This window comes from Gallus gallus, chromosome 5 (genome assembly GCF_016699485.2).
Source record: "Gallus gallus isolate bGalGal1 chromosome 5, bGalGal1.mat.broiler.GRCg7b, whole genome shotgun sequence".
NCBI classification, from domain to species: Eukaryota; Metazoa; Chordata; class Aves; order Galliformes; family Phasianidae; genus Gallus; species Gallus gallus.
Window position 1 is genome coordinate 14,931,635 of NC_052536.1, and position 24,832 is coordinate 14,956,466.

At 41.8% G+C, this 24,832-nt stretch overlaps 1 protein-coding gene across 20 annotated transcripts in view; it reads right to left on the minus strand.

Moving 5' to 3' along the window:
• The window catches only part of TSPAN4 (tetraspanin 4), a 395,182-nt gene that overhangs the window by 66,764 nt on the left and 303,586 nt on the right, over nt 1-24,832 (minus strand). For all 20 annotated transcript variants that reach the window (XM_015286701.4, XM_015286696.4, XM_046942331.1 and 17 more), the window contains one exon: nt 672-863. In XM_015286701.4, coding sequence (XP_015142187.1) covers nt 672-863 — 192 coding nt within the window. The remainder of the gene's footprint in view (nt 1-671; nt 864-24,832) is intronic.

Here is a 24,832-nt window from a genome sequence, read left to right on the forward strand (position 1 = left end):
CCTCTCTACTGTAAAGTCAGTCCAGCTTTGAGTGGCATCAAATAATATTTGATAAAATGCACTAGCTGTATGGCTCCAGCCTCTGTTAAATTATGGACAGCTGGTACCTTATTAATCTTTGATTTCACAGCAATCTCCTGGTGTTGGCACCTTTACTTCCTGACATCCCGATCTTTGGAGAGTTAATGATTGGCAAAATAAACATCGCCAAGTCTAAAGGACTTCATTTCCAATTTAACCCAAAAATCAGCTTTTCTCTTCACAATGTTTCTTGCCTACAGTTAAAATTCTGCCCAGGACTTCACATTATCAGTCCCACTAGAGCAGATGTTAAGAAGAGATAGCTACCAAAGCTAAGGAAACAACAATTCAAGGGTATATTGCAAAGACATCTTCACAAATCTCTCCCTCCTCTCTGAAGAGTCCAAGGAAACCCACATAACCACTAACCCTTCGCTTCTTGCAGGTCTCATCCTCCAAAGATAGGCTGAAAGCACAGTCACAAATGATGTACCTCAGAACTACCAAAGACTGACTCCAACAATATTCACATCTCTTACACATCAAGTGGACAACCTCTGTCGAAATACAGGATGCTGTAACATGCATTGGAATAACACCAGCACCTTAAAACAGCAAGCACTACAACAGCATAGCGGCTTAATACTTACACTCAGCAGGAGGCACTTGTTTTCTTTGATGGCACCTATGCAGCCCACGAAGCCAATGATCATGACAAAAGTTCCTGTGACAATCAGCAGATTGGCAGCTGACAGTGATGGGAAAGATGAGGAGAGGGTGGCAAAGTTCCCTTGAGTAACTGCCAGCCAGATGCCCACTCCAAGGATACCACAGCCTCCCAGCTAGAAAAATATAGAGAAAAAGAAGCTTAGTTATTGTATCGAAGTAACCCCAGATATTAATCCATATCAGTCCAGCAGTGGATCAATACAGCAGTGGCTCCACTGGAGTAAACCCAGCAGTCATGCCTAAGAATGATCTTTAGGTACAGCACTTTCAGTCCAAAGTAGACAATGGAGACAGGGAAACATTTTATAAACAGGAAGTTTATCAATAAAATACTGCACTCAAAAAATGACCCAAATTTCAGATGAGATGAGGACTTCACCGGTTTAGGAAAAATCTTACAGAGAAGCAGTAGTACAGGCTCTTCTGGCATGTCAGCAAGGAAAAGGGAGCATGGCAGCAAACGCAGAGTCACCACCATAAAAACATCAAATTTACAATTATTATATACACAAGGAACTTTTAAGAATGCAAACAATTATAAGCCTGCTGCTTATAATTGAGATAAAGTCTGCACAATTGTAACAAACTGAGTAAAGCTGAGCAATTAAATAGAATTAAACCAAAGGGGATTTTGCATTATTATACAGTCACACAGCAGCGCATCACTTACATTTCTTTCTTTCCTAGTCTCCCTTTAAAATAACCAATTTTTATTGAGTTTTACAATTGCACTTTATTATCCAAATCAATTAAAGGTTAGGAAAAAAAATTGCATTCCTAGAGTAGTAAGCCACACATAGGAGCATATCAATTAGATGTCTGCATAAAGTGGATGAACATAAGGCAACTCCTGAACCAGAAGAGGAAAAAGGCAGAGCTAATCCTGGGGCAGAGCTAAGCCTCTGAAATGAAACACAGAAGAGAAACCCAAAAGCCAAAGCAATTTCTTAGCGCTAATTGCTAAGGTTGCCTCTGCATGATACTGAATTCCCCCTCAGGAGGAGACAAGAATGGTGGCTCATACCCTAGTTGCAAACAAGACTGTTTTGGTTCAGACCTAAGAAGCAAAAGTGTACCTCATTGCAATGTACCTCAGCTGCATTAACCTGCATGTCTCCACTGAGAGAAGGCAGACCAAGACACGTGGACTCACATCATCTCATTAAGTTGTCTTTTCATATACACGCATCCCATATCGCAACATTCAAGCTGGTGCAATGTGCCCTCTGTAAGCACCAAGGAGGGACAGGACCTGCAATGACCACATACACTGGAGTACCTTTCCTCACTGCCCACTTATGTATTGTGATATTCACAGTGGTCTAAAATGACTAACGGGGAGACAGGAGTAGGAAAAATACTAAAGGAAGATAACCCATAGAAAATTGTCTGGAGTACCTGAGGACATGTAAACAAAAGTTATCACCCTAGGCCAAGGAAAAATAAAATGGAAAAAAGAAGTTATAAATGCTCTAAAAAGAGACTAAAGCACTGAAAGACAGTAAGATAATGTCTTTTGGGCAAAGGCCCAGGCTAAAACCAGAATAATCAGAGCACTGAAATTCACTGTCAAGAATAGTGTCAACCTGGACGAGGAACATGACAGTGACTGTGACTGCACTTCTGCCTCCACCCACCTCCCATTCAAGGTCCTGCCTTAACATCAGCCTCCAAGGCACAGTGAGGGGACACAAATGGTCCAATCAGAACTAATGAGTGCAGAAGCCTAGCAGCGGCAGGGGCACCTACTTGCACTACACTTAGCTATTAATGCCAATTTTTTCTTGCAAAGTAATTCAGTAGCACCAATAAAAGGCAGCTTATTTCATCCCTTTTCACATTCTCTGTGTTGCTACATGCTTCAAGTAATATGGGTGCCTACAATTCCTGTTTCTGTTTTGGAATGTTGGTCAAGACATGCCTCCTGGTCCTCCACTGCCCACTAGGTTCTTTATGATGTACAGTACACAACACTGAAGATGACATTTCCCTTAGGACATCAGATTCCAGACCATCTCCTTCCACAGTCATTCTTGGCTGCAAAACAGAGAAACCACTGGCAATACATAACTTCACAGAACCAGATGTTTGATGTAGAACACTGCAACTGTGGCTGTCCCATTTACATCAGGGCTGAATTTTTCAGGTCAGTTTGTCAGCACGAGCATCTCACCATGCTGTCCCTGATTCAGAGGTGTTCTAATATATAGCAGGCTCTCTATCCGCTCATTATCTTTCTATTTTTGAAGAGGGAACTCATACTTTTTCCTTACGTCGATTAACCAAAGTCTATTAAGTACAAAGGGATCCTTTGAGCATTAAACCACTTGACTCTAATGGATTTCACAAAGTGGTTCTAAGACAACAGCAACACACGCAGCTGAAAGTTGCTGCACCTTACTCCAGCCCTGTTCCTCTGCCCACACCAGAATGTCTTCTTATGGTCCTTGAATACAGTCACGGAGCTGTCATACAACTACCTGGGCAATAGAGGCAGCCCTTGATGTTGGTCTACACTGCTCTTTCCACCAAGGGCTGAACCACACCTGTAAGTCTATGGCCAAAGAACACAGTAACACTCAAGCATCTGGTTAAGGAAAAAATAAGGGAACTCAAGATTCACCAAGACATCCACAGGAACCTTTCCAATGAGAGCAGATTATTTTCTGGTTTCAAATGGCTTCCCTTCCCTTTCTGCTTCTCCTATTCTGAACTGAACAGAAGCGTAACACCCAGTTCCAATTCCAGGGATCAGAGGGATCATGTTTATTTATGCAAGGTATCTTAAACGGAAGAGAACTGTCATAATTGATTCTTTGCTGCCTGATTTGGTTTCTTCATCTTTGTCTCTAAGAAGCTATTAAGCTATGGATAATTTTGCTTAGTTACTTATGATGTTCCTTTTCCTCCACTTCTTCTTCCTCTACTCCGTCTCCCAGTCCTTGTTGGTATCAAACAGGCAGAAGAAGGGTGATGAGATGACAAATCTTGACAGCCTCCAGGGTTTGCTGAGATACAGAATTAAGCAAAACCAAAACCACTACCAGGGCTACTCCTGAATATCTGGCGTCTTCCTTGCAAATAGCAAAGCTGTCACACAGGACAGACACTAAATGTTGAAACAAAAAGATTAGTGATAAAACTACAGCCTGAAGCTGGCAACCATATGCAACTCTGTATTGGCACCACATGGAGACTGCAAGGATAATTCAAAAAGAATAATAATAGTAAAAAAAAAAAAAGCAGACAAAATCCCCAAAGATGTCAGGCTACTGACATTTTTTAATCCTTTGTGAAACGTTTAACATGTCATTTGCTTAATTATTCATGATATTCCACTCTCGTGAGCAAGGCAACTCTGAATGCAACAGAATGCAGCACCTTTTAACATTTTTTTCTAGTAAATGTTGCATTTTTTGTAAAAATCTTTTATTCTAGTGCCCAAATTGGGATAGTTTCATAGTTCTAAGACTTGAGATTGAATTGAGATTTGAATTATGTCTGTGTTCCAGGACAGACTGTGGTGAAATCTGGAAGAGGTCATCCAATGTGCCAGTGCTTCGGTTCTAAAGTATCAAGTATAAAAATATAACCAGTGGGTTCTTAGCAAGCCCTGGACTTTGCAATCGGCTGTGGAAGGAGTGGTTCATTTTGCTTAAGACAAATTGCTCACAGGCATTTAGATAGCAGAGTCAAGCAGCAAAGCTGGTGGCTCACCCTAACAGCCAGAGATTCAGTCCATCTCTTTCTCCCTGGGAGACACAGCCACGTGTGAGTTCACTCTCTTGGCAGAAAAGCTGCCTGCAAAATTAGATCCTCCAAATGGTACTAATGGGCTACAAAATAAATTATTCAGGCTTCAGAGCATACACTTAAAATTGATCTTACACTATTGTAAACAAAGTAATCCCAAACAAGCCCAGATATATGCATGCTGTTAGAGAAAATAATTCTGAAGTTACAGCTACACACTTAAAATACAGCAGGAGAAATTGCCTCATTGTTCATGATAATGGTGTTGGTGTCCTTAAGTGTTTTTTATATTGGTTTTGTTACATAGAAAATGCATCTAATCAAGGCTTCTCATACTGTGACTGATTAGGATCTACCCATCATACTTCCCTTTTAGATAAAAGCTATTCTTCTTATATTAAAAAATCCACTGATAACAGGACTCAAGTGGAAGCACGACCAGTTGTTTTACAGTCATAATAATTCACTTAGAAAGATTTTTCTCACCCAGCCTCCACAAATTTAAACTAAAATGGCTTTCTCAATCCCACTTGCTATGCAGTTATTCTTGTGTGAATGTTCTTCCCCCTCCTTTAGCTATGGAGTAAGAGCTTGCAATGAAAAAATCAACATCAAAGTATTAATAGCCGTGATGTGAACATTATCCAGCAAATGCTCTTGTAATGTAAGGCGTACTTAAATAACTGTTTCTTTTAGCTAGATACATATGTCAGGCAGAAATGTAATATGTACGTACATTGACAGGATGCAATGAATCCATGATCCTACATGCACAAAGCAGAAGCTCACGTGCTACTGCAGGGATTGCAGCTTTCTCTACAAGTGCACAGACAACTTCTTGCTGTAGCAGCTGCCTGCCTTGTTGGAGGATCTAGGAACCAGCCTGCTAGCCACTTCTAGAAAACACCTTCCATCCAGTATGCTGCAGCCTCCAGTCTACCAAATAACCCTCTGGACATGTATCCGCATCACATCACCACATACTGAACTTGCAGCCAGTGTCCCACCACTGGGATGGGCTCATTAGCAGAGCTTATCTGATATTCACCAGCAGCATCACCACAGTGTAGCACACGCTGCAATTCTCTTGCTAGTCAGAGGTCTGAAATTTAACAAATGTAAGAGGCAAGGATGTTGTAAAAGTTCATCCCTTCGTGCCTTGGATTTTGAAAAGTTAAGTGGAGTACTAAATGAGGAACTGAAGCACTTTCTGCCTTTATTATAATTAGGCTCTAGAGCTCTGAACTGCAGAGCCAAATAAGTGCAAGCCTCATCTAGGATTGCCACGATCTGAGCCACATAATTTTAGCAATGATTTAAAAAAGAATCAGCAAAAAAACCATCAGTGGGGACAACATTCCTGAGAGTGAAGAGACTGGAATGGAAGCAATCCCTAAAATCCAGTATCTGTTGGGAAAGGAGAATAGAGAAAGATTATTTATTTTTCTTGAGACTAAAGCAGGCAGAGTTCATTTTGTCCACAGGTTTAAAGCCAATTAAAGTACTTTTTAAAAAAACACTAAACTGTATTTTGGAATTTGCTGACACAGTTTTGTGGATATCAAAATAAAAGCAGGTTCAAAAAGAGATTATACAAATCCAAGAAGGGCAAAGTGCACTGGTTGTATTGAAAATGACATCCCGAATGCAAACCTTGCAGATGAAGAACTTAAAACTGTAAATTGAAGCAGCCGAGAAAAGTATCCTTTTTCTTATATTCTCTCTCAGCACTCCTAAATGGCCATGACTCAAAGCCGGGTACTTGGCTAGATGAAACCTGGTCAACAGTATGGGCAGTTGTAATTTCTCCTTACCTCACTCTTTCCCCCTCTCTAGTTTTAGTGCTCACTTGGAATTTAAACTTGAAGGTTTTTTTTTTGCTTGCTTGGCATCAGCCTATTTTCAGAGGTGGGTTTATAGAGACACCAATGAAAGAGTTAATTCCCTGTTTTTCCTTACCCATGCCATATTCTTGCATATTATTATAATATTTTTTTTTAAATCAATGAGAGCATAGCTTATTCAAACCAAAACTGAGATCTGCCATGCAATTAGCTACAAGGTCAAAATTGTCTTCTCTCCCTCAGATCCACCGAAGAGGCTGTATCTCTCTTCCAATGGTCATAGTGATTACAGTCATGGGTCTAAGCTGCAGGATTACCCTATAAGCTCCAGTGTTGGTGCAATCAGCAGCTAAGCTACAAGCAACACAGTACTTATGCTATGGTACATTAAAAAGAAGAAAAAATGATCGAGTTATTTCACTGCATTTCGAACCTGAGTAAAGATACCTCCACTTTTGCGCTTCACAAACACACATTCCCTTCTCCTCTTATCCTTGCCTTCTGCTCTTGTATCATGGCCCAGGTTGTCAGTAGTGTTTATGGAATTTGGACAGCCACCAGCAAATTCTCAGCTGTCATCACTCCAGAGTACTTCAGCTGTCTTGTAATTTGCGTCAAACAATCAATGAGAGCTGGGCTTACAGAGCCACTAGATCCTTGTAAGAAGTCTCCCTGATTTCCCACTACTGAGATTAAGCAGCCTATTAAAACTTGGGTGAATGCAAACACATACCTTCCACCTTGTGCACCACGTACATGCCTCTGCACCCTGACTATCAGGCTGTCTCCTAAGGAGGTCTTTTCAGAGCAGCATAAAGGTAGAAAAGTCACTAGTCTATTCAGTCTTAGGATAGATCCAAAAAGTCTATTGAAGCTTGGGATTTCAACAGGACGCTGCATCATGAGGTTCGTACAGAAGGAAAAAAAGAATAAAACAACATAACACACAACAACAAGCCTGCAGTCCACAAATCCCTTCTGCAGAGTAGAAGAACTCAGGAAATAATTTCCTCGTCTAATTCAGATGGGCTCTCAGCTGCGTTGCTTCTCAGACAGACACGTCTGGTCTCAGCTCGGATGAGCGCCAGATCCACCTAGCAGACAGACATTATTCCACAGAAATTACACATCACAAATGGATGCTGCTCTACTCTCAGACTCAACACTTTCTTGTTAAGAACATCTACTCACTGTAGCATATTAACTTCAGCCAAAATTTTATTTTCTTCTGGTGTCATTTTAAGTCCACTCTCGAACTCTTCTCTATTATCTCTACGACTTTGAAGAAGATGTTTCAAAAGAGTAAAGCACAAAGTATTTCAAATGTCAGCCTCTTCGTCTTTGCAGATAAGCAGTGCACAGCGATTAAAAATTAAAAGCTCTATGAAACTAGTTGTCAGCCACTCCATTTCTGCATTTTGCTTAGGAAAGAGATTTTAAGGTTCAAATATAAAAATGTCATCTTGCAATATGGGTCATTATGTATGTGCCCAGCGGCCAGAAGCTTCTAAGAGCTGCATACCTCTCCTCTTCACTAGTGCCAGCCAGCATGGCAGATCACTCACTCCCTTGATCAGCAACAGCCAAGGGCCCGGCCTCACTGTTGCACGAGACCTTTACTTACAAGCTGATTCACGTGCTGCCTGCCTCTCCATTACAAGCTGCTGTTTAGTCAGTGGTGCAACACAATGTATAGAGCTCAAAATGATTTCAAAGCTGATGTTATGCATTGTCCTGGGGTTCATACTCTCATTGCTATCTTTGTCGCGATTGTCACAGGTTTGAAGATACACACTCATGTTATTAATAAGATCTGTATTAGGATATACCATCCAGCGTGTGAGCCTGACAAATAGCAAGAGTGCTTTTATCAAGCCTAAAAATTCTACAGACTTTGGAGCTTATGGGAAAAGAAATTTCATAAGAAAGGCATTTGTTTTCATAGTGTCAATAATGGAAACGTAAAAAGTTGTTTTTTCAGTTATCCTGCAGAGGAAAGAGCCTCAAGAGCTTAAGCTTTGAGAAATTCATTATCCTTCCCCAGTTGAGTTCTACCACTAAATTGCGGCCCCATACAACTAAAGTAAATTCAGGGCCAACTGAAGATGTCAAAAGACAGACTATCATACTGACACCCTGCTAATGGAAAAGTGAATAAAAAGCCTTTCAGTTAATCCCTGCCACTTTATGAGCTGTATTCTCCCAAGCACTTGCTCCTCTAAATCGTAGTTATCTATCAACTACTGTTACAAAAGAACAGAACTACAACACTTATGAGTTAACACACCCAATGTAAAAACTGTGTTTTCCTTTTACAGGTTCAAAATTCATTGAAACACTCCAATATGCTCAATGGCATCCTTATCAAGCAAAGCGTTTAAGCATGTGCTTAACTGCCACTGACTTTAATTTGTCAGTGTCTCCTTCCAGGTTTGAGTTTTAACCTCTGCCAAAGCAAAAGCGATAAAGCTTTTTCATCTGCTCCTCAAACGTCATTTCTAACTTCACCTGGGATGACTGTAATGAAATCGATACAGTCCTAAAGAGGAATGTATGCATCGGGTCTGGAATCAGAATGAATAAAATGAAGTTAAAGCTTTTAAAAAGAAGCAGAAATGGAAGAAAACTGGATGTGCTCTGCATTCTCAGTTCTGTGCTCTCTGTACAATAATAATTTTCAGTGACTTCGGAGCATAAGCTGGGAAACAACCAAATCTGGAGCTCTAGATGCAATTTTTGTCACTTACTGACACATACATGTAGCTAAATACTGAAAACAAAAGAAGCAAATGGTGAAATCTGGTCTTTTACACGATTTAAAAACTGAGATTTCTGGAAAGGAGATTATCTACAGAGAATTTCACCCAAACCATCTGGTGAGATGCCAAGAGAAAGTAAGGATAATGAGCACCAAATAACAAGTCCAGAAGCCACAGCTCAGTTCCTTGGTTTACCACAGATTTCTTGCACAAGAAATAATACAGATTATTTGGTATCTGTAGTGTTTCTCTCTCTCTTATAGACATTGAAAAGGTTTCGACTGAGATATACTGAAATGATGACAGGGTCATACAAAACCGAACATAAACAAACAGATTTCTTAAATAATACAAAGCCGAAAGAGACGGTCTTTCTATTTCACATTACTCAAGATGTTTTAACAACATGTGCTAACAGGCACAGTCTGCAGCAAAATGCAAGTAAAAATATTTTTATGTTGTATGTATAATCCATCCATAGAGGTATGCAGATAGCACAGGGCTGGTTACTATAGAAACCCCTAGAGTGCATATAGATACATACTATAGTTGGAATGTAAAATTAGTTGTGTATCTATAAGAGAAAATTGCTGATACTGTGGGAAAGAAAGAGCTAAAGCTGATATCCTTCCTCACAAAAGCTTCCAAGAAATAAAGAGTCTTGACTATATAAGCCTATATCTGATTAAAAATACTCTGAATAAAGGGTCTCCCATGATGCACACTGGCAGAAGCTAATCTTAGTTCTGAAAGTTGAGGCAGATCAGGAAAATAGTCCCTGTTTTTTTGTCCTGAAACGGGGGGAGGCTTGGGGATTTTGCTTTTACTCATGTGTTTGGCTCTTCACATCTCAAGGCTGGTTTTAAGAGCATCCTTTCCACAGGTCCCAAATCGTGCTGATGTAATTTCACTGTGATAATGGCTAATTTTCCTGATGGAGACCTTTTCAAAGAGAAATTGGTTTTCTTGGTCTAAGCAATCAAGTAGGTCATCTTCCCCTGAAGAATACAGCTATTCCATACTCTCCCCTGCCATTTGTACTTCTGATGTTCACTCATTTGCTCAGCAGCTGGTGGCACTAGAATGACACAGATACAAGGATATTTAGGGTCACGGCCAAATAATGCTCTGAAGCCTGTCAGATGGCAGGCAGAGGGCCAGAACTGCAGGTTGGTGGGAATGCCAGGAGCAGCGCACTTCGTTCCCTTGGTCCCATCACAGATGTGCCTGCAACCTGCCCTGCCTCAAAGAAGCAATACCCTGAGTCCTTTCGAAGACAAGTATGCCGGACTGCAGACAGTCCCTCACGTGGGCAGCTTGCTCTTTGAGCGGCTCAAGTCCTGCTCAGGAAGAACATTAGGAAAAATTTCTGAGAAGAAATAGTGGTGAGGTACTGGAATAGGCTGCCCAAGGAGATGGCAGAGTCACTGTCCCCGGAGGTGTTCAAGAACTGTGGAGGTGTAGCAGTGAGATGGTGACAGATAGACAGCTGGACTAGATAAACTTAGAGGTCTTTTCCAATCTTAGTGCTTATGTAAATTGAGTCATCTCCAGCAGGCAAAGCAAGGTTCCAGGAAGCAGTAAGCCTTTCACACAATATCCCAGCTCCTAAAAGCTACGAAGCTCTCTGACAGACTCCAGCATGACTCTTGTATCTGAATGAGGCATGAAAAACTTGTCATTGATATTTATTAACAGGCTCCTTCGTATTTGTGCTAATGGTAAAGCTAACGATACTTCCACAGTGCAGAATAACAACATTCTACAGCATCAATGAAAGCAACGTGAAGGGGGAGCTTAGTATTGGGAATAAAATAAACTATGTAACATCTGGAATACTAGGTGAAGGTATTAATGTCTCATGTACAAGAGGAAACTGTGCAATGAAGGTCTGGTTCAGATCAATTCTTCTTTTCTCTCCCTGCCACCTCCCCATTGCCAACCACTGCCACGTTTTGCTGTGAAAACCCCATTACTCTCCAGGATGGAACTTAACCTCTTGACTGCTCTAAGAGCTCACTGGCAAAATGAACACACACAGTCTCAATATTCTTTCCAGTATTAAATAAACAAAACCACCCCAACCAGGGTACCCAAGATACAAATATAGCTCCACGTAGGACAGCCAAGCATACTAGCAGTAGCACCACTAATGAAATTTGAAATGCATTATGACCCACTAAGACCTTCCTTTACTGAGGTTTAGCTATTCACTGAGATAGGGAGAATGATGAAATTTGTGCACCACCACAAGCTTTTCATTAAAAGACTTTTTGAAATAGTCCCATCAATAAATAGTTCACATGGCCTTAGGAAGGGTTTCTGCCACTTTTAGGATCGATGCCCTAATCAATAACAGAGTTGTGAGCAATAATCACTCCCAAATGATAAGCAGCCTGACTTCACAAAGCTCATCTGCTTTCACTGAACACCATCAGAAAGCCAAGGAAAACGAGTTCCAAATCTTTTATGGATTCTTTTAAATGGATTGTTAATAATATTTGTACAGGCAAACAAAGTATTAACTACCATCACAATTGCCTAACAATGCCATGTAAGCAGTCTCTTCTAACAAAACCAGCATTATGCCCGGAATAGCATCTCTCACTGCAATAGTCCAAATGTCTCATCAAGACAACTATTCTAATTGGGTGGGAGTACAAGAGAAAGCAAAGATTATTCCCTTGCTTTATGTTAGCAATTTTTAATGATTGTTTATTTATATTAGGCTTTGCTATGCAATAGCACATTTGAGACTTTTCTGCACTTTTACTGGTGCTATTTATATACAATTGCCGTATCCCAAGCCACTTCCAAGCACGGGCAGCACGCCATCAGCAATGAATGCCACCTCAAATAATCTTTTTTTCTGCACTAGTTATCCCCAGAGGAAACACTACGGTCTTCTCTTATCACCAACCAACTATCTGCTATGGAAGCATTTCAGCTGCTTTGGAATAAACACATCTCCGATCAGCAATGTCACTGCAACGTAAAGATAGGAGAGCCCATAGCATCCCTTGCCTTCATATTTTATTTGGCTTTATCTGTTCTGGGGAATCCACCGAAGTGAGCGCAAAGATTACGAAGTAAAAATGAGTATAAACCATTCTCACTGGGACTGCGTGAACAACAAATCTGCACCGCAGGCTACCTAGCAGTACCCTTCTTGTCTTATAAATACTGCTGTCAGCATCCAAACTGCTGAAGATTTCTGGAATAAGTCCCATCTCCCTTTGTCACATTCCAAGGATACAATACAGAAAGACTGCAAATATTTTGTCTAACTTCAGACCTGTGCAACTAACTTTTGGACATTTAAGGTGGCTTGCATGTGACTGACGTCACTTTAGATGTCAAAGCTATTAATAGTGCCTAAAGATCAGTGTAGCTTAGTCTAAGCCCACCTTTATCAGCACCATTAGCAGCACTGATTGGAATTCCCCTGACCGCAGCTGCAGCCCAGATGCCCAGAAGGACCAGACAGCTGTAAAGGTCACTGCAGCCCACGGCAGCCCCACCTCTGATCAGTGCAGAGATCACAGGGTTGACCAACAGAAAATCCCTCTGCTGCCCTGTTTCCTAAAAGACAGATCTAAGATAATTCTCCCTGCAAATGACAGGTCATGAAATTTCATGATTCCCCCTGAGGTGATTTGGTAATTAACTCATCTACCCTTATTAATTAAAATTACATATTGCTTTTTTTCCCTACCTTATGGTAAGACCATGCTATCATACAGCTACTAAAGCCCCATGTGTGTGCAAATACACATGGAGCATGAGGAATCAAATCCCCCCAGTTCAGCAAATGGAAAGCATTCAGTTGTACACCTTCTTGTACTGCCCGTCACACGTGTTGCTTGGCAGCTCTTAATAAAGGAGGATGACTGACAGGAATTTATAGCTTATTACTTTGCCCCCTCACGTTATAAATTCATGAAACAGTTGTAGTTTATTGCAGTTTTATGTGTGTCAATTTTATTTACATACTCCCTCTTGCCATTAGAGGGGAAAAAAGCTTTTGGGTTTCTGGAGATTCTCAATCACTCTGTGCTGGGGCCTGAAATGGGATGGAAACAAAGACTTCTGGCTCATCTAAAAATAAACCGCCACCTCAAACTCTTTCTCAGCACAACCTTCCATCATAAAGCACTGCTACATAAATACAGCTTTATAAATTATGTATCTTAAGTCTTCATGTGCTCACAGCAGTTTACCAATAAACGTTTGGCGATTCCTTCTAAAAAAAAATGGTCATAAAATCATTGCCAGTGATGATAAATGATTACAGCTTAATAACAGTCAAGCTGACAAAGCTGAAATGTCCACAGGGTGTACTGCAACTCAAATGCCACAGGTGGAAAAATAAAAAGCTTCCAAATATAAATGTTACAGCCCTTAGCAGAGAGGAAAACTAGAGAAAGGCCTTACGACACCAGGCTGCGTACTAACTCTAGGATGTCCCCCAGAACAAAGTGGCCGAAATTTAATGCCAATTTAATAGGCGAGGGAATAAACCTGCTTCAGGACAGAAACAGTTGCAATGTGTCTGTGGGAGAGGACTGACGAGAGAATAAGATTAGAGAGAGATGTGGGATAAGAAAAGGCAGTTAAACATTGAAAAGCATAACTTTATTCAAACAAGAAGAGGATACCTTGGATACTAAACTCTATTCTTGGGTTAACTAGAACTTCAGAGCCTATGGATAGGAAGGAAGAAGGGGTCAACAAGACTCTTATTTGAAGTTCAGGCTAAAAACCGTATTTGTGAATCAAGGGAAAAATCTTTTTAAATATCTCATCATCAGGACACTTACAGTCTGCAGCTGTACTGTAAAGAACCTGCTCATAATTAATGACCCTTAGCCACTTAAAGCTAAATGACTGATTTCAAATTGCAAATGAGCAGCTGAGTAATGAGAGAATGTCTCAAGATGATTTCAGCAATCTCCATACCAATTCTGATAACCATTTAACAGGCAAAACACAACCAAAGGGACAGAACGCTTTCATCGTTGGAGCTTTGCTTTAACAGTTTGCCTTCACACAACACAGTGAATATATAAGTGGCATCACTTCAGTATTTTTTCTGGCATTTCAGTCCAGCAGGTACTCTTGCTCCACCAATGGCAGGTAAGCATTGTTTATCAAAGGACAGCAATGCTTGTTGCTAAATCTAGAATGATGAGATATTTCCTGGCATGCGGCACATCTCCAGAACCATGCTACTGCAGTGGACTTTTCCCAGGAAAACAACAGAAAAAGTATCTAGTTTTCAGTCCAGCTCCCCTCTTTCCCACATCCCTCTAAGAGCATCCGTGGCCACTGCAACGTTTGCCCACAAAAGAAAAGGACAAGTATGGAAGCATGGCTGAAATATTGCAAGACACAGAAAATAAGTAGGATGAATGAGAGTCTTCAAATAAAACTGGAAAGATAAAGGAGAGAAACACAAAGAAAAGCCCTCTGAGTCAATAGCCTACTCTGTTTAGTTCCCCTCATATTCAGTGATCTGGGTGAATATTCCCTCACCATCCTTGCCCTTCCATGCTGAGATATGCAACCTCAGCAATTTTTGCTATTTTCCAGGAAGCCTGCATTCATCCCTACATTGAAGACCTTCTGTGTTCACTGAACCAAAACACCTTTCTGCTCAATGACTGATTTCCTTATGGAGAGAGAATGAAGCTCAAAGAAACCATTTGCACGTACTTGGTAGAGAGAACGGGCAGAAAGGTATCTCCACCTCAAGGGACAGAAAACTACCAGACCATGTAAAGAAACCTGATGCTAGAAAACATTTCCCACTTACGCTCAGCAGGCCTCTGCCATCCAAGCTATCTGATGCTATGGATTCAATGATATGCTGTCTGGAAGTCATACTTCAAATTTTTTGCACAGCCTCCAAAAAACAGACCTGCCAGTAGTCCTCCTATCTACCTCAACTACACCACAACTATGAGAGAAGCGTTCTCCCTACAAAGTAGCTGACGTGCTGCTGCTCTCTCTCAGGGTCAGGTGTGTTACTTTGAGTCAGACAACATGTGGGATGTGTGGTCTCATTTTTCAGCCAGTACCTCTCTTTCCATTCCTAAAAAGCTCCCTCAGATGCCACCAGCATCACCTACACCCTGTGCAGCTGTTCCATGCTGGACCTTGACCCATGATGGAGCAAGAAACAAAGCTGCAAGTGCCACTGCAGAGGAACACAGATTTTCTCAAAGAAGCCTGCAATTTAACAGAACGTCTGTCTTTCTGGTTCAAAATGGTATAGAATAAACTGTGTTCAGGCAGGAGATAATAAGCAAACAAAGAAAATACAGATTCGGAAGCAGAAAAAAGTTAGAGAAAAGCTCTCGAGAAAGCCTTCCTTTCACTGCAGTAGCACAGGGAATGCTGATGAAAATACGATGTCGCCATGCTCCTTTATTTTAAGGGAGAACGTGGCTGTTGGCAAGCTGCTGTCTGGGTAATTGCTTCCTCCTTGGTCCGGTGAATCTGAGATTTGTTGTCAGCCTTCCAGGGGCAGGGAAAAGCTCATCTATCTCTTCCATTTTATCAGGATGAAACGGCCACGGGATTTGCTCAGTTGCGCAGCATTAGAGTGAATGATTACAAGGAAGTGCTAAAGCACCACCAAGGCATGTGGTGCTGCCAGGGCTGCGCATTACTCCTCTCTGACAAAACTAGTTCTTAAAAGAATAATTATCCTAAGTTGTAATCTTTAATAGCTGTGGATGGTGCAATAGCTAAATAAAGGTTCTGAAATATTAGCGTCTTAAATAAATACTCCTGTCAGGACCTCCAAGTGATCAAAGTACGACACCATTTCCAGAGAGCTCAACGTGGTATTGAATTCAGCTCTCTTCAGGCTTTCTATGTAAAACGTCATCCTGCTCTCACAAGCCCACTAAAAGCACAGTCAGGCTTACCTTGACAGCTTTGTACACAGAATTCTGAATGCTCAGCATGCCTGCACCAACTCACACATTACAATAGGCAGAGTAGAAGAAATTTTAGAGAGAAAGAGGCAATGGCACTTGCCCTACAGTGCAACCTTCTCCTCCTGAGGTGACCTCCCCAGGCAACACTCCTGTTAAAAGAGGTTCTCATCTGGGAGTGGGCTGATTCTGTCACGTTTACTTTCACTCAATAGACAAGTTCAGTAGAGCCTTGCAGGTGGTACAATATTTTTCAGACTGAAGTAGAAAAAACCCTGGCTTAGGAAGGAATCCTACAGCTTTGTTTTACTCTAAATACATTCAAACATCAAGGCCTTCCTCTGTGCAATCCAGGACAAAGCATGCAGTGAGTCTGCAAGGGCTGCAGGTAGCTGGGAATGTCCCCAAGCCCCCATGATGCCAGTGACACAATGGCACTTGGCACTTAGCATATTGAATGTACTTCAGAGGGCTTTCAACGAGTAAAATTTTCACCTTCCCTCGCTCTTAAATTGGCAAAACAAGCATACTGTTCCCTTAAAGCCAGCCAGAAATGGAAAATTAACTCTGACAAGGGGGACAAGAGGCTCACGGTGAAACTTCCCCTACCTCCTACCCAACAGCAGCTCTTGGAAAGCCAGGCTTATTACAGACACAATTGCCTCACAACAAAACTTTGCTATAGGGCAAGAAAACCAAAGGCAGAAAAATAATTTCTCTCTGCACAGCATCTGCTTGCTGACTTTATTGCTGTTGCCAACTCAAACTGCTGAATTAAATAGTGGCAATATTTGTACAGGCAGGAGAAACACTCAGAATCACTAAGCGAGAAACTGCTCCTCTCTTCCTGCACCCACTTCTGTCCTTAGCAGAATGGACCCTCCAAAGCTCCACAAGCAAGAGTCAACTTTTCTCAAGGTGCCTCAAAGCACGTACAGCACAGCTCTGCACACAGGCTCAGGCAGAAGAATTTCAGTGTGGGGTTAAGCAGGTGCCAAACACTTTGGGCAAAACTCAGCTGGTACCTTCTCTGAAATGATGGCCACAGGGAAGCAGGAGGCTGCCTGGCTCTGTGGCTGGAGCACCGACCAGAGACTGCTCATTGCCTCTTGGTTATTATACGGTTATTATCCCTGAGCTGCTTTGGAGACATTACAAGAGCGTTCCACCGCATCCTGTGTAGTGCTCAGCCCCGATCATTACACTGTACCTCTGCAAATGCTCACTACAGTCTGTTACTGATGGCACTGGCTCATTCTTGGGTGCCAGAATGGCTTACCACCACCTGTCCCACAGCAAACAGATTGATGCAAGGGCAGCCAAAGTCCTTCTGGCATTGACTGGGGGAAAAACATTGGCCAGGCAACAGACAGAGGAAGCCTGCAGCAATTCCAGCCTCATCTAGCCCATGTGAAGCACTTCAACAAGTTTCACTCCATGGAAGAAATTTCTATACGATGCCGGACGGGCACAGCAAGGCAGACAAACCACTGAAGCATAACACACTGCACCAGAGATGTCATCTACTTTGCTGAAGCCAGAGGGGATTTTACAAGAGAGTTATTTGCAGCTGCATTGCACACAGGCTTCCTTGGGTGTTACTTGTGCCCTCATCCCCCAGGTCCCCTCTGCTACCTACGGTCTCTGCTGTCTGTGCTGTAATGGGGTAAACCTGAAGCTGGGCACACCAGCTGAGAAAGAAGTAAAGTAGTTTAAAGTAAAGTAGTTTAAGTCTGTCCCTGCAGTGCAAATCTCATGTAGTGGTGTATGCAATACAAGGAAGCTATGCAAACATGTACAAACCTCTCCTGATGTGACATACCTTCCCCTTCACCTGAGATGTAGGGAGCACAGTAATGTAGGAAAGCAAAACACAGGCCCCTGAACCGTCTTCAATTAAAAGAACTGCTGTCAATTCTATGCAACTTGCTAACTTTCTACAGATAAACCAGAAACAAGTCAGCAGAGCATGTGCAGTGAGATCAGTGGTTTGGAAAATTTGGTCAACTCATACAATCGCATTCTGTAAATGAGAAGAGTCTGAAGCAGTAAGAGAGCCTCTCCAGTACTCTCCGGGGGAGAAGCAGCAGCATGAAGTGTAATGAAGGTAAAATAATTGAATCTCTCTTTTTTTATTTTCTTATTTTTGAATTCCACTTTCTGAGTTTGTTCGTGAAGAATATCAAACCAAACCAGGCCCAATTTATAATGCCGGCTGGCTCTATTGATAAAGTTTTGCCTCTTGAAAGACTCCTGCTTGGATTAGCTCGAGCATTTGTAAAGAAGAAAAGAAAGAGGCAGCTCTCTCTCTTTTCCCAATGTATCCTCTCATGCTGTTTCAAATCAGGTGTAAAAAAAACTGACACACACATGAACTGCATATTTGGGCAGGCCAGGGAGAGCTGGTAAGAACAAATCTCTTTGGTGCTTTTTTTCCCAAGTACACCTGGAAGTGAATAACAAAGGAAGAATGGAAGGAAAAGGCAACACTGCCACAGTCAGGTCTCTCTTACAGAGCCATATCCAAATCTCCTCTGACTTCTGGTGGAGGTTCCCGGTTATTTCACCTTACCAATGTTTTACAGGGTTCTACCACCACATAGTACTTACAAAGCAATCTTTTGCAAAACGAAAGGGTGACACTGAAGACAAATTCCTCAACCATCCTAATCTGCATGAAGGCCTTTTCTTCTCCCTCTTAGCCCTGCACCCACTTGCAGGTGGTAGGGCTATTTTTAAAGTGCAGAAATATCTCCAGATAACTGAGCAGGGAAGCTCCTGTTGAGTCTTTTTATGATGCGTACTCCCAGTGCCATAGAGACTCTTGTCAGTTCAGAACACAGGACCAACCTGCACATAAATATGCCATGTTTAAGAGCGTTATGACTGTTTACTGGTGTAAGCGCTTTCCCTGGAAGGACACTGATGCAAGCAGTTACCATATGTCACTGTAACATGCCCCCATAAAAGCACACAGTTCCAGAAGACTGCTGGGCTTCTACACAACAGAATCTGTTCACCCTTCGTTCATCTTCTCATTTTGTTGAGAGAGAGAGAAAGGAAGAAACAATCGCGTATTTTATTCCTATCCCACATTTTCAGTCTTGTTCACTCTGTTTCTAATATTATTTTACTTCCCCTCTGGAAAAAATAGGGAAGGGCAGAAGACCTCTTCATTCTGTTGCCACAACAATGGCATTAAAAACAAAAACCCCACAATTGGCAGCACAGAGTGTAGTACACAAAGACATAACAACAAAATTCAGCCACCCTGGAGCTGAGGTGCAGCTTTTCTCTGCACAGAAGTTTTGCAGCCCTGTTGTTTCTGAAGGCGGCCAACATTGCCCTTGAGCTGCAAACTCCCTTGCACGCAGCCTCCACAGATATAAATTGTGCAGCTCTGTGCAGTTCACCAAATTTATACCTGGCACTGTTGTTTTTATCAGCCCTCCTTCACTACTGGTTGTCTATTCCAGGCCCCAACTTTTTCCTTTGTCCACCTAAATGAGCAGTTCCCAGCTGTCCAATTAACATGGTCAAAATGAGCTTCCCCCCCCAACATCACTGTGGCTGTTTCCCTACTCTCTGTGATTGCCACTGTCAACTCTTGGCCATTCTGCATCCTGATTTCTTTTACCCTGCTTGCGTCTTCCTTTACCACACTGCTCAGCTCCTCCTCCTGCTTCAAAGCAATTAAAAAAAATAATACAAAACCTTGCATAATATATAAAATCATATTCATCCTTTCTCATTCTTGACGTCAGCAACTCCCATAACTTGTCTACAGCCTTCACATGGATTGTCTTCTCAAGGAATTTTAACAGCCCACCAATGATGGATGTTTACTTGTCATTATTACTCTTACAATCCTTTTGCCCCACTACGCACCATAGTCTTCACCATGTAATCTCTGTCACACATCTAGGGAACATTGTCTGTTAAAATTACAAAGGAAGCCTATCAAAACTGACAGCATATATTCTCCTAAATAACTCTGACATTTGTAATCAAACAGTGAAAAGCCGAAAGGTTCTCAAGCAAATGCAAAAGGTGATCACAGACGATGGAAGGGAATGTTATCACCAAAACGGTCCCTCCAGAGAGCTCAGAGCAATCAGCTTGCTGTGGCTGGGTAATGCTCTATTGTGATAAAGCACTTCTGTGCAGATCCGCCTCACTATGCCCGAAAGCCCATTTGCAGACATCCACGCAACTCAACAGAACACAGCAGAGATGTCCTGCTGAAAGCCCGGCCGTGCCAAATAACTTGCTGCTTTGGCACTTGATGTGCAGGAGTACTCGAGATACAGATCCACAGATCCTTTTCCTATTGCTCTGCAAGTTTCTCTACTAACAACAGTTCCTAAATTTTTCTGGAAGGAAACTGTTGAAGAGCAAAGTTAGGAAAGCAAGGAGGTAAATCTGCCAAAGCCTAAAGAATCAGCACATCTACATCTCTTTGTGTCCTGCACCTTCCTGACCTATGCTATACCTGTAAGCTTATAACTGAAAGCAAATGACTTCATTGATAGTAAAGCTCCTTTTCTATTTTTCATTCACCTAACTACACTAGAAGTCACTCAGATCACACAGTAAAGAAATCATGTGTTATAATGCCATCTCCCTGCTATAGTAATGATCCACTGATGAAGCAAACATCTGCCACTTGGCTAGAAGATGCATGGTAGCTTGGGCACAACAGCCCCAAGAGGTTCAAAAATGCTGGCTACAGGTGCCTGTCTGTTCTGAAAGCTCACATTCCAGGTCTTGTAATAATTTCCACTACCTGACATAATTACAGTGAATGCAAAAATTAACCCCACGTCTGCCTCAAGGCCTCAGTGTCCCAAGTCATAACAGCTACGCACAATAACAACCGTGGTTGTGTTATGCTAATGAAATGGCTAAAATAACTACAGAGCATGAAAGGACAAGGGAGCAGTGAACGTGTCATTGGGCCTGTTGGTACAATGCAATAATACCTGGATAAGTGAAGGGATGGAACATACTGTGGAATTAGACGTAATTTCCCTTATCAGCTTTTTCTAGTAAGATTCCCTCAGGGACCTGCAGAAATTAAAAATTATGATTGTGCTTTCTGAAAGCCAGAGGTAAGCACACACATATCCTGGCTGACATTTTCAACAACCAACCTATTGCCTGATGGAAGCATTCAGCTTTGGCTCCTTCTCTCAGCAAGCAGCTAACAGCACAGCCTGTCGCAGTAAGGGTTTGTGAGTGTAAACAAGCAATACAGATTTGCAAACAATAGTGCTAGAGCAGACAAGGCAGCCCAGATGCTATATAGGAGAAGAGCAGGGGAGGATAGAGACCCAGACCCACTGTTCCAGTCATTTCTCTACCACAGTCTACAAAGAGACCTCAACATTGTTCTGTGAAAAATGAAACACTGCTGTTGTGATGGGTTTTTCTGTTTGTTTTAAGAGAACGTTTATGAAATGTTTTTGAATTGTTATTGCTCACTGTGGGACAATTGCATTCTCCTGCAAAGCAGCAGGAGACGCGTGTATTCAGGAGAGGCCCAGGGTTCACTGCTAACTTGCTGTACAGTTAGATGGAGCAAGCACCCACTCAGCTCCCTGCTCCTGCACCACAGACAGCGGCAGTAGCTGAGGTCTGTGAAACCAAAGGTAGGTCAGCCAAAAGATGCGTATGGGCAGCAGTACAGAAGCATACCTCACTCCTGAATCTTTCAACAGGTAAGCTACAGAAAGCAGGAATTTTAACGTTGCAACCCCATTTCAGGTTTTCAGCTCTCTTGGAAGGAAAAGAGCTCCTGCAATCACTAAGTCAGCACTGCACCAAACCCACTGCATTAGCAGCATACCTTTACAAGCACAAGAAAATGAAGGAAAGAAACATATCCCCCAAAGAAATCACATCCTTATTAACCAGATGAATCCATCCTTAACTCCGAAGCTTCCAAGGTACTTGCTAAATAATTAGATGAAGCTTCACGTGATGAGAGATTTCTTTGAGAGGTCAGCTTCACCACTGCAACACCAGCTCCAGGTTTCCATTGGAGCATCCTGAAATAAGCAGGCATGACAGCAGAGCGCTACTGAGATGCCAGCTCTCCACTAAGCATCCAGTAGCTGCAATCAGAGCATTTTTATTGCCTTTATAATCTCCAACTCTTAAAAAGCTTCTCAAGACAAATGAATGAGAAAAAGCCTCAGACACCACGTGCAAGATTTGTATTACTGCAGCTATCTGGAGGAGAAAAAAAGACAGAGAGACGAAGTGGTAGAAACAAGTGCTCTGCTCTCAATCCTTACTCCAGTATCTCATCAGTGAGGCTGTTCTGCTCTCAGAAAGCCGTAGCCACAGGCTTGTTCAGCATTAAACAGGTGGTTTCCATCACTCATTTGCACACACGGATAAAGCTCTGCACAATACAAACTTTATAGAGGGAGTACAACTTCTTAATTCTTTTGCCAATGAAGACTGTAAGCCTAAGATAATGTTATGTTGCAGCTTTTCGCCAGCTATGGCTGGCTGGGAGCTGAATGGGAAGGAAGCTAGTTAAACTGACAAACATGAGGCCTAACATTGATTTTTCAATTGATTTCACTAAATAGTTGTCCACACAAACCATAGTGTGGAAATTCCTGAACTGGTTTAAAATTGACTTATAATGATTTAGCTTATGTTGGCTCTTTATCGACTCATGTTTTAGCCACATTAGGGGGAGAAAAAAAAAGAAGTTGTGTTCTTTGTGTCAGAGCACAGCAACATGCACTGTGACACGTCCTAGCAAGAGCAAGGTTGTCTGATATATGTTTTTATCAACATCAAGATCTACAAAGCTGGTAGAGACAAGATGTAAGTATCCTCTTGTGTACTCATGTAATTGCAAGAGATCCACAGACTACATTTCAAAGAAGATAACCAGCAACCACAGTGCCAGTTGTTGGAGTTCAAGCAAGGGTCCAGCACGGAAATGGCACCTCAACCACTTGACCATGGGTGGCACAAAGCCATGGGTCCTCTGCTGAGTCTTTCAGCAACACATCCAAATTTCACGATTGTCAATGGAGCATCAGAAGAGGGTTGCACATCAGTGCAAGTCTGCTTAGGTAGAACTCCACCTTCAAAGGAAATCAGGGCACTTCTGCTGTTGGAATGTCTGCATTCCTGGAGGGAAGGTTTAAAAGCAAGTGGTTGTGGATCAATGCAAGTTTATTAATTAGTAGATATGCTTTATGCTGACAATCATACTGAAAAAAAATAATGGACACACGCCTTTTGACAGCAGTAAAAACACTTACAAACCTAGCTCTTGACACAGCCCTAACTGTTGGATGCTGCTCTTTTATTTTTTTTTTTTACTTTGGAATACCCTCTATACAGATGTATTTGCCTTTGTAATTGCAGATATGAAATTAAAATCTTCCGCTTCCCTGGACAATCAAGATTTTCCTCTCTGCACAGTTTATAGCAGTTCCCTCTTTGATATTTTTTTAATAACTTGTGTTGTGTTTGGTGCTTTGGGGAGTGCCTGTGACAGAAAGCACTTTATTACTTCTCTGTTTGAGTTTGCTGCAGAGAACTCACCAGGTCCCATCTCAGAAAGGACGGATCTGCAGAAATTTAATCAAGCAATGGTTGAAAAATTAAAGGCGGACGTGATTAATATAGATTTAGGACTTCTGTATGAATGAGTTTTAGCTGGAGAACACAGCTCAGTTGTTTGCTAGTAGTTTTTCTCCCCCTGAAAGAGTGAGAGGGACACAAAGGAAACCTCTTTAGTCATACCATTTATCTCCTCTTAATATTCAAAGAAAAGCCAGGGGAGGAAGAGGTTGACACACAGCGCGTGTTATTATCCTTAGGTAAATATCTATACATAATCTCAGCAATCGCAAGCTCACCTCTGTGTACAAGCAAAGACTGAGAGCGTGGAACCTGGCTTGGATCAGAGCCAGAAGGGAAATCCTGCCCAAGATCTGAACAAAAACTGAGACTGAAACATCAGCTGAGCTGATGAAGAGATAAACACCTCTCAGTCAACCAAGGCATATGCTAAACATGCAGAGTAAGGATGTTTTACATTTCACAGCGGAGTCAAGATCTTTAAAAGGTGATAAGCAGCTATGATGAATAACCCTCTAGTCAGCAGCACAAAATGAACCTGAAGGTCCAGACCTCAGAATCTGTGCCCATCTCTCTTCCATCAGAGGAAAAGAAATTTCTATAGGCATCTTTAGGAACATATTTCTTGTAGCAATTCGGGGGTGCAGGCACTGTTCCCTTGCACTTTCTGAAGAAAGTTGAAGTACCTGGCTTTGAATCAGATCCCAAATCGAGTCTCTGTATGGTATAACACCAACATCAGTCAAACTACCTCTAGTTATGGAGACTACACAACTTTTGTCAAACCTTTCTGCATTAATCCCATACACAAGTTATTGTTGCAAATTCACAGTTAGAAAAGCCATGCTAAAACTGGCTCAGAGTTGTTCTGTTTAGCTTAAAACAAACATGCTTGTGCATGCACTTACTTTCACATAAACAGCGTTTTTAGCACTAGATTATCATAGAATCCAGGATAACTCAGGAGATGAACATGAAAAACTTACTTCTGCTTTACGGTGACTACCTTAACAACAATGAAAGTCTTAACTAAGCTGACACTAAGTACACGTTATGCTGGCCTCAATTACTTTCTCAGCAAGGAGAGGGTCTGCCTAGGCATCTTTGCAAAAACGTCACGCGTACCTCATCTTCCATAAAGCAGTGAAAAATTAAAAGAAAACAA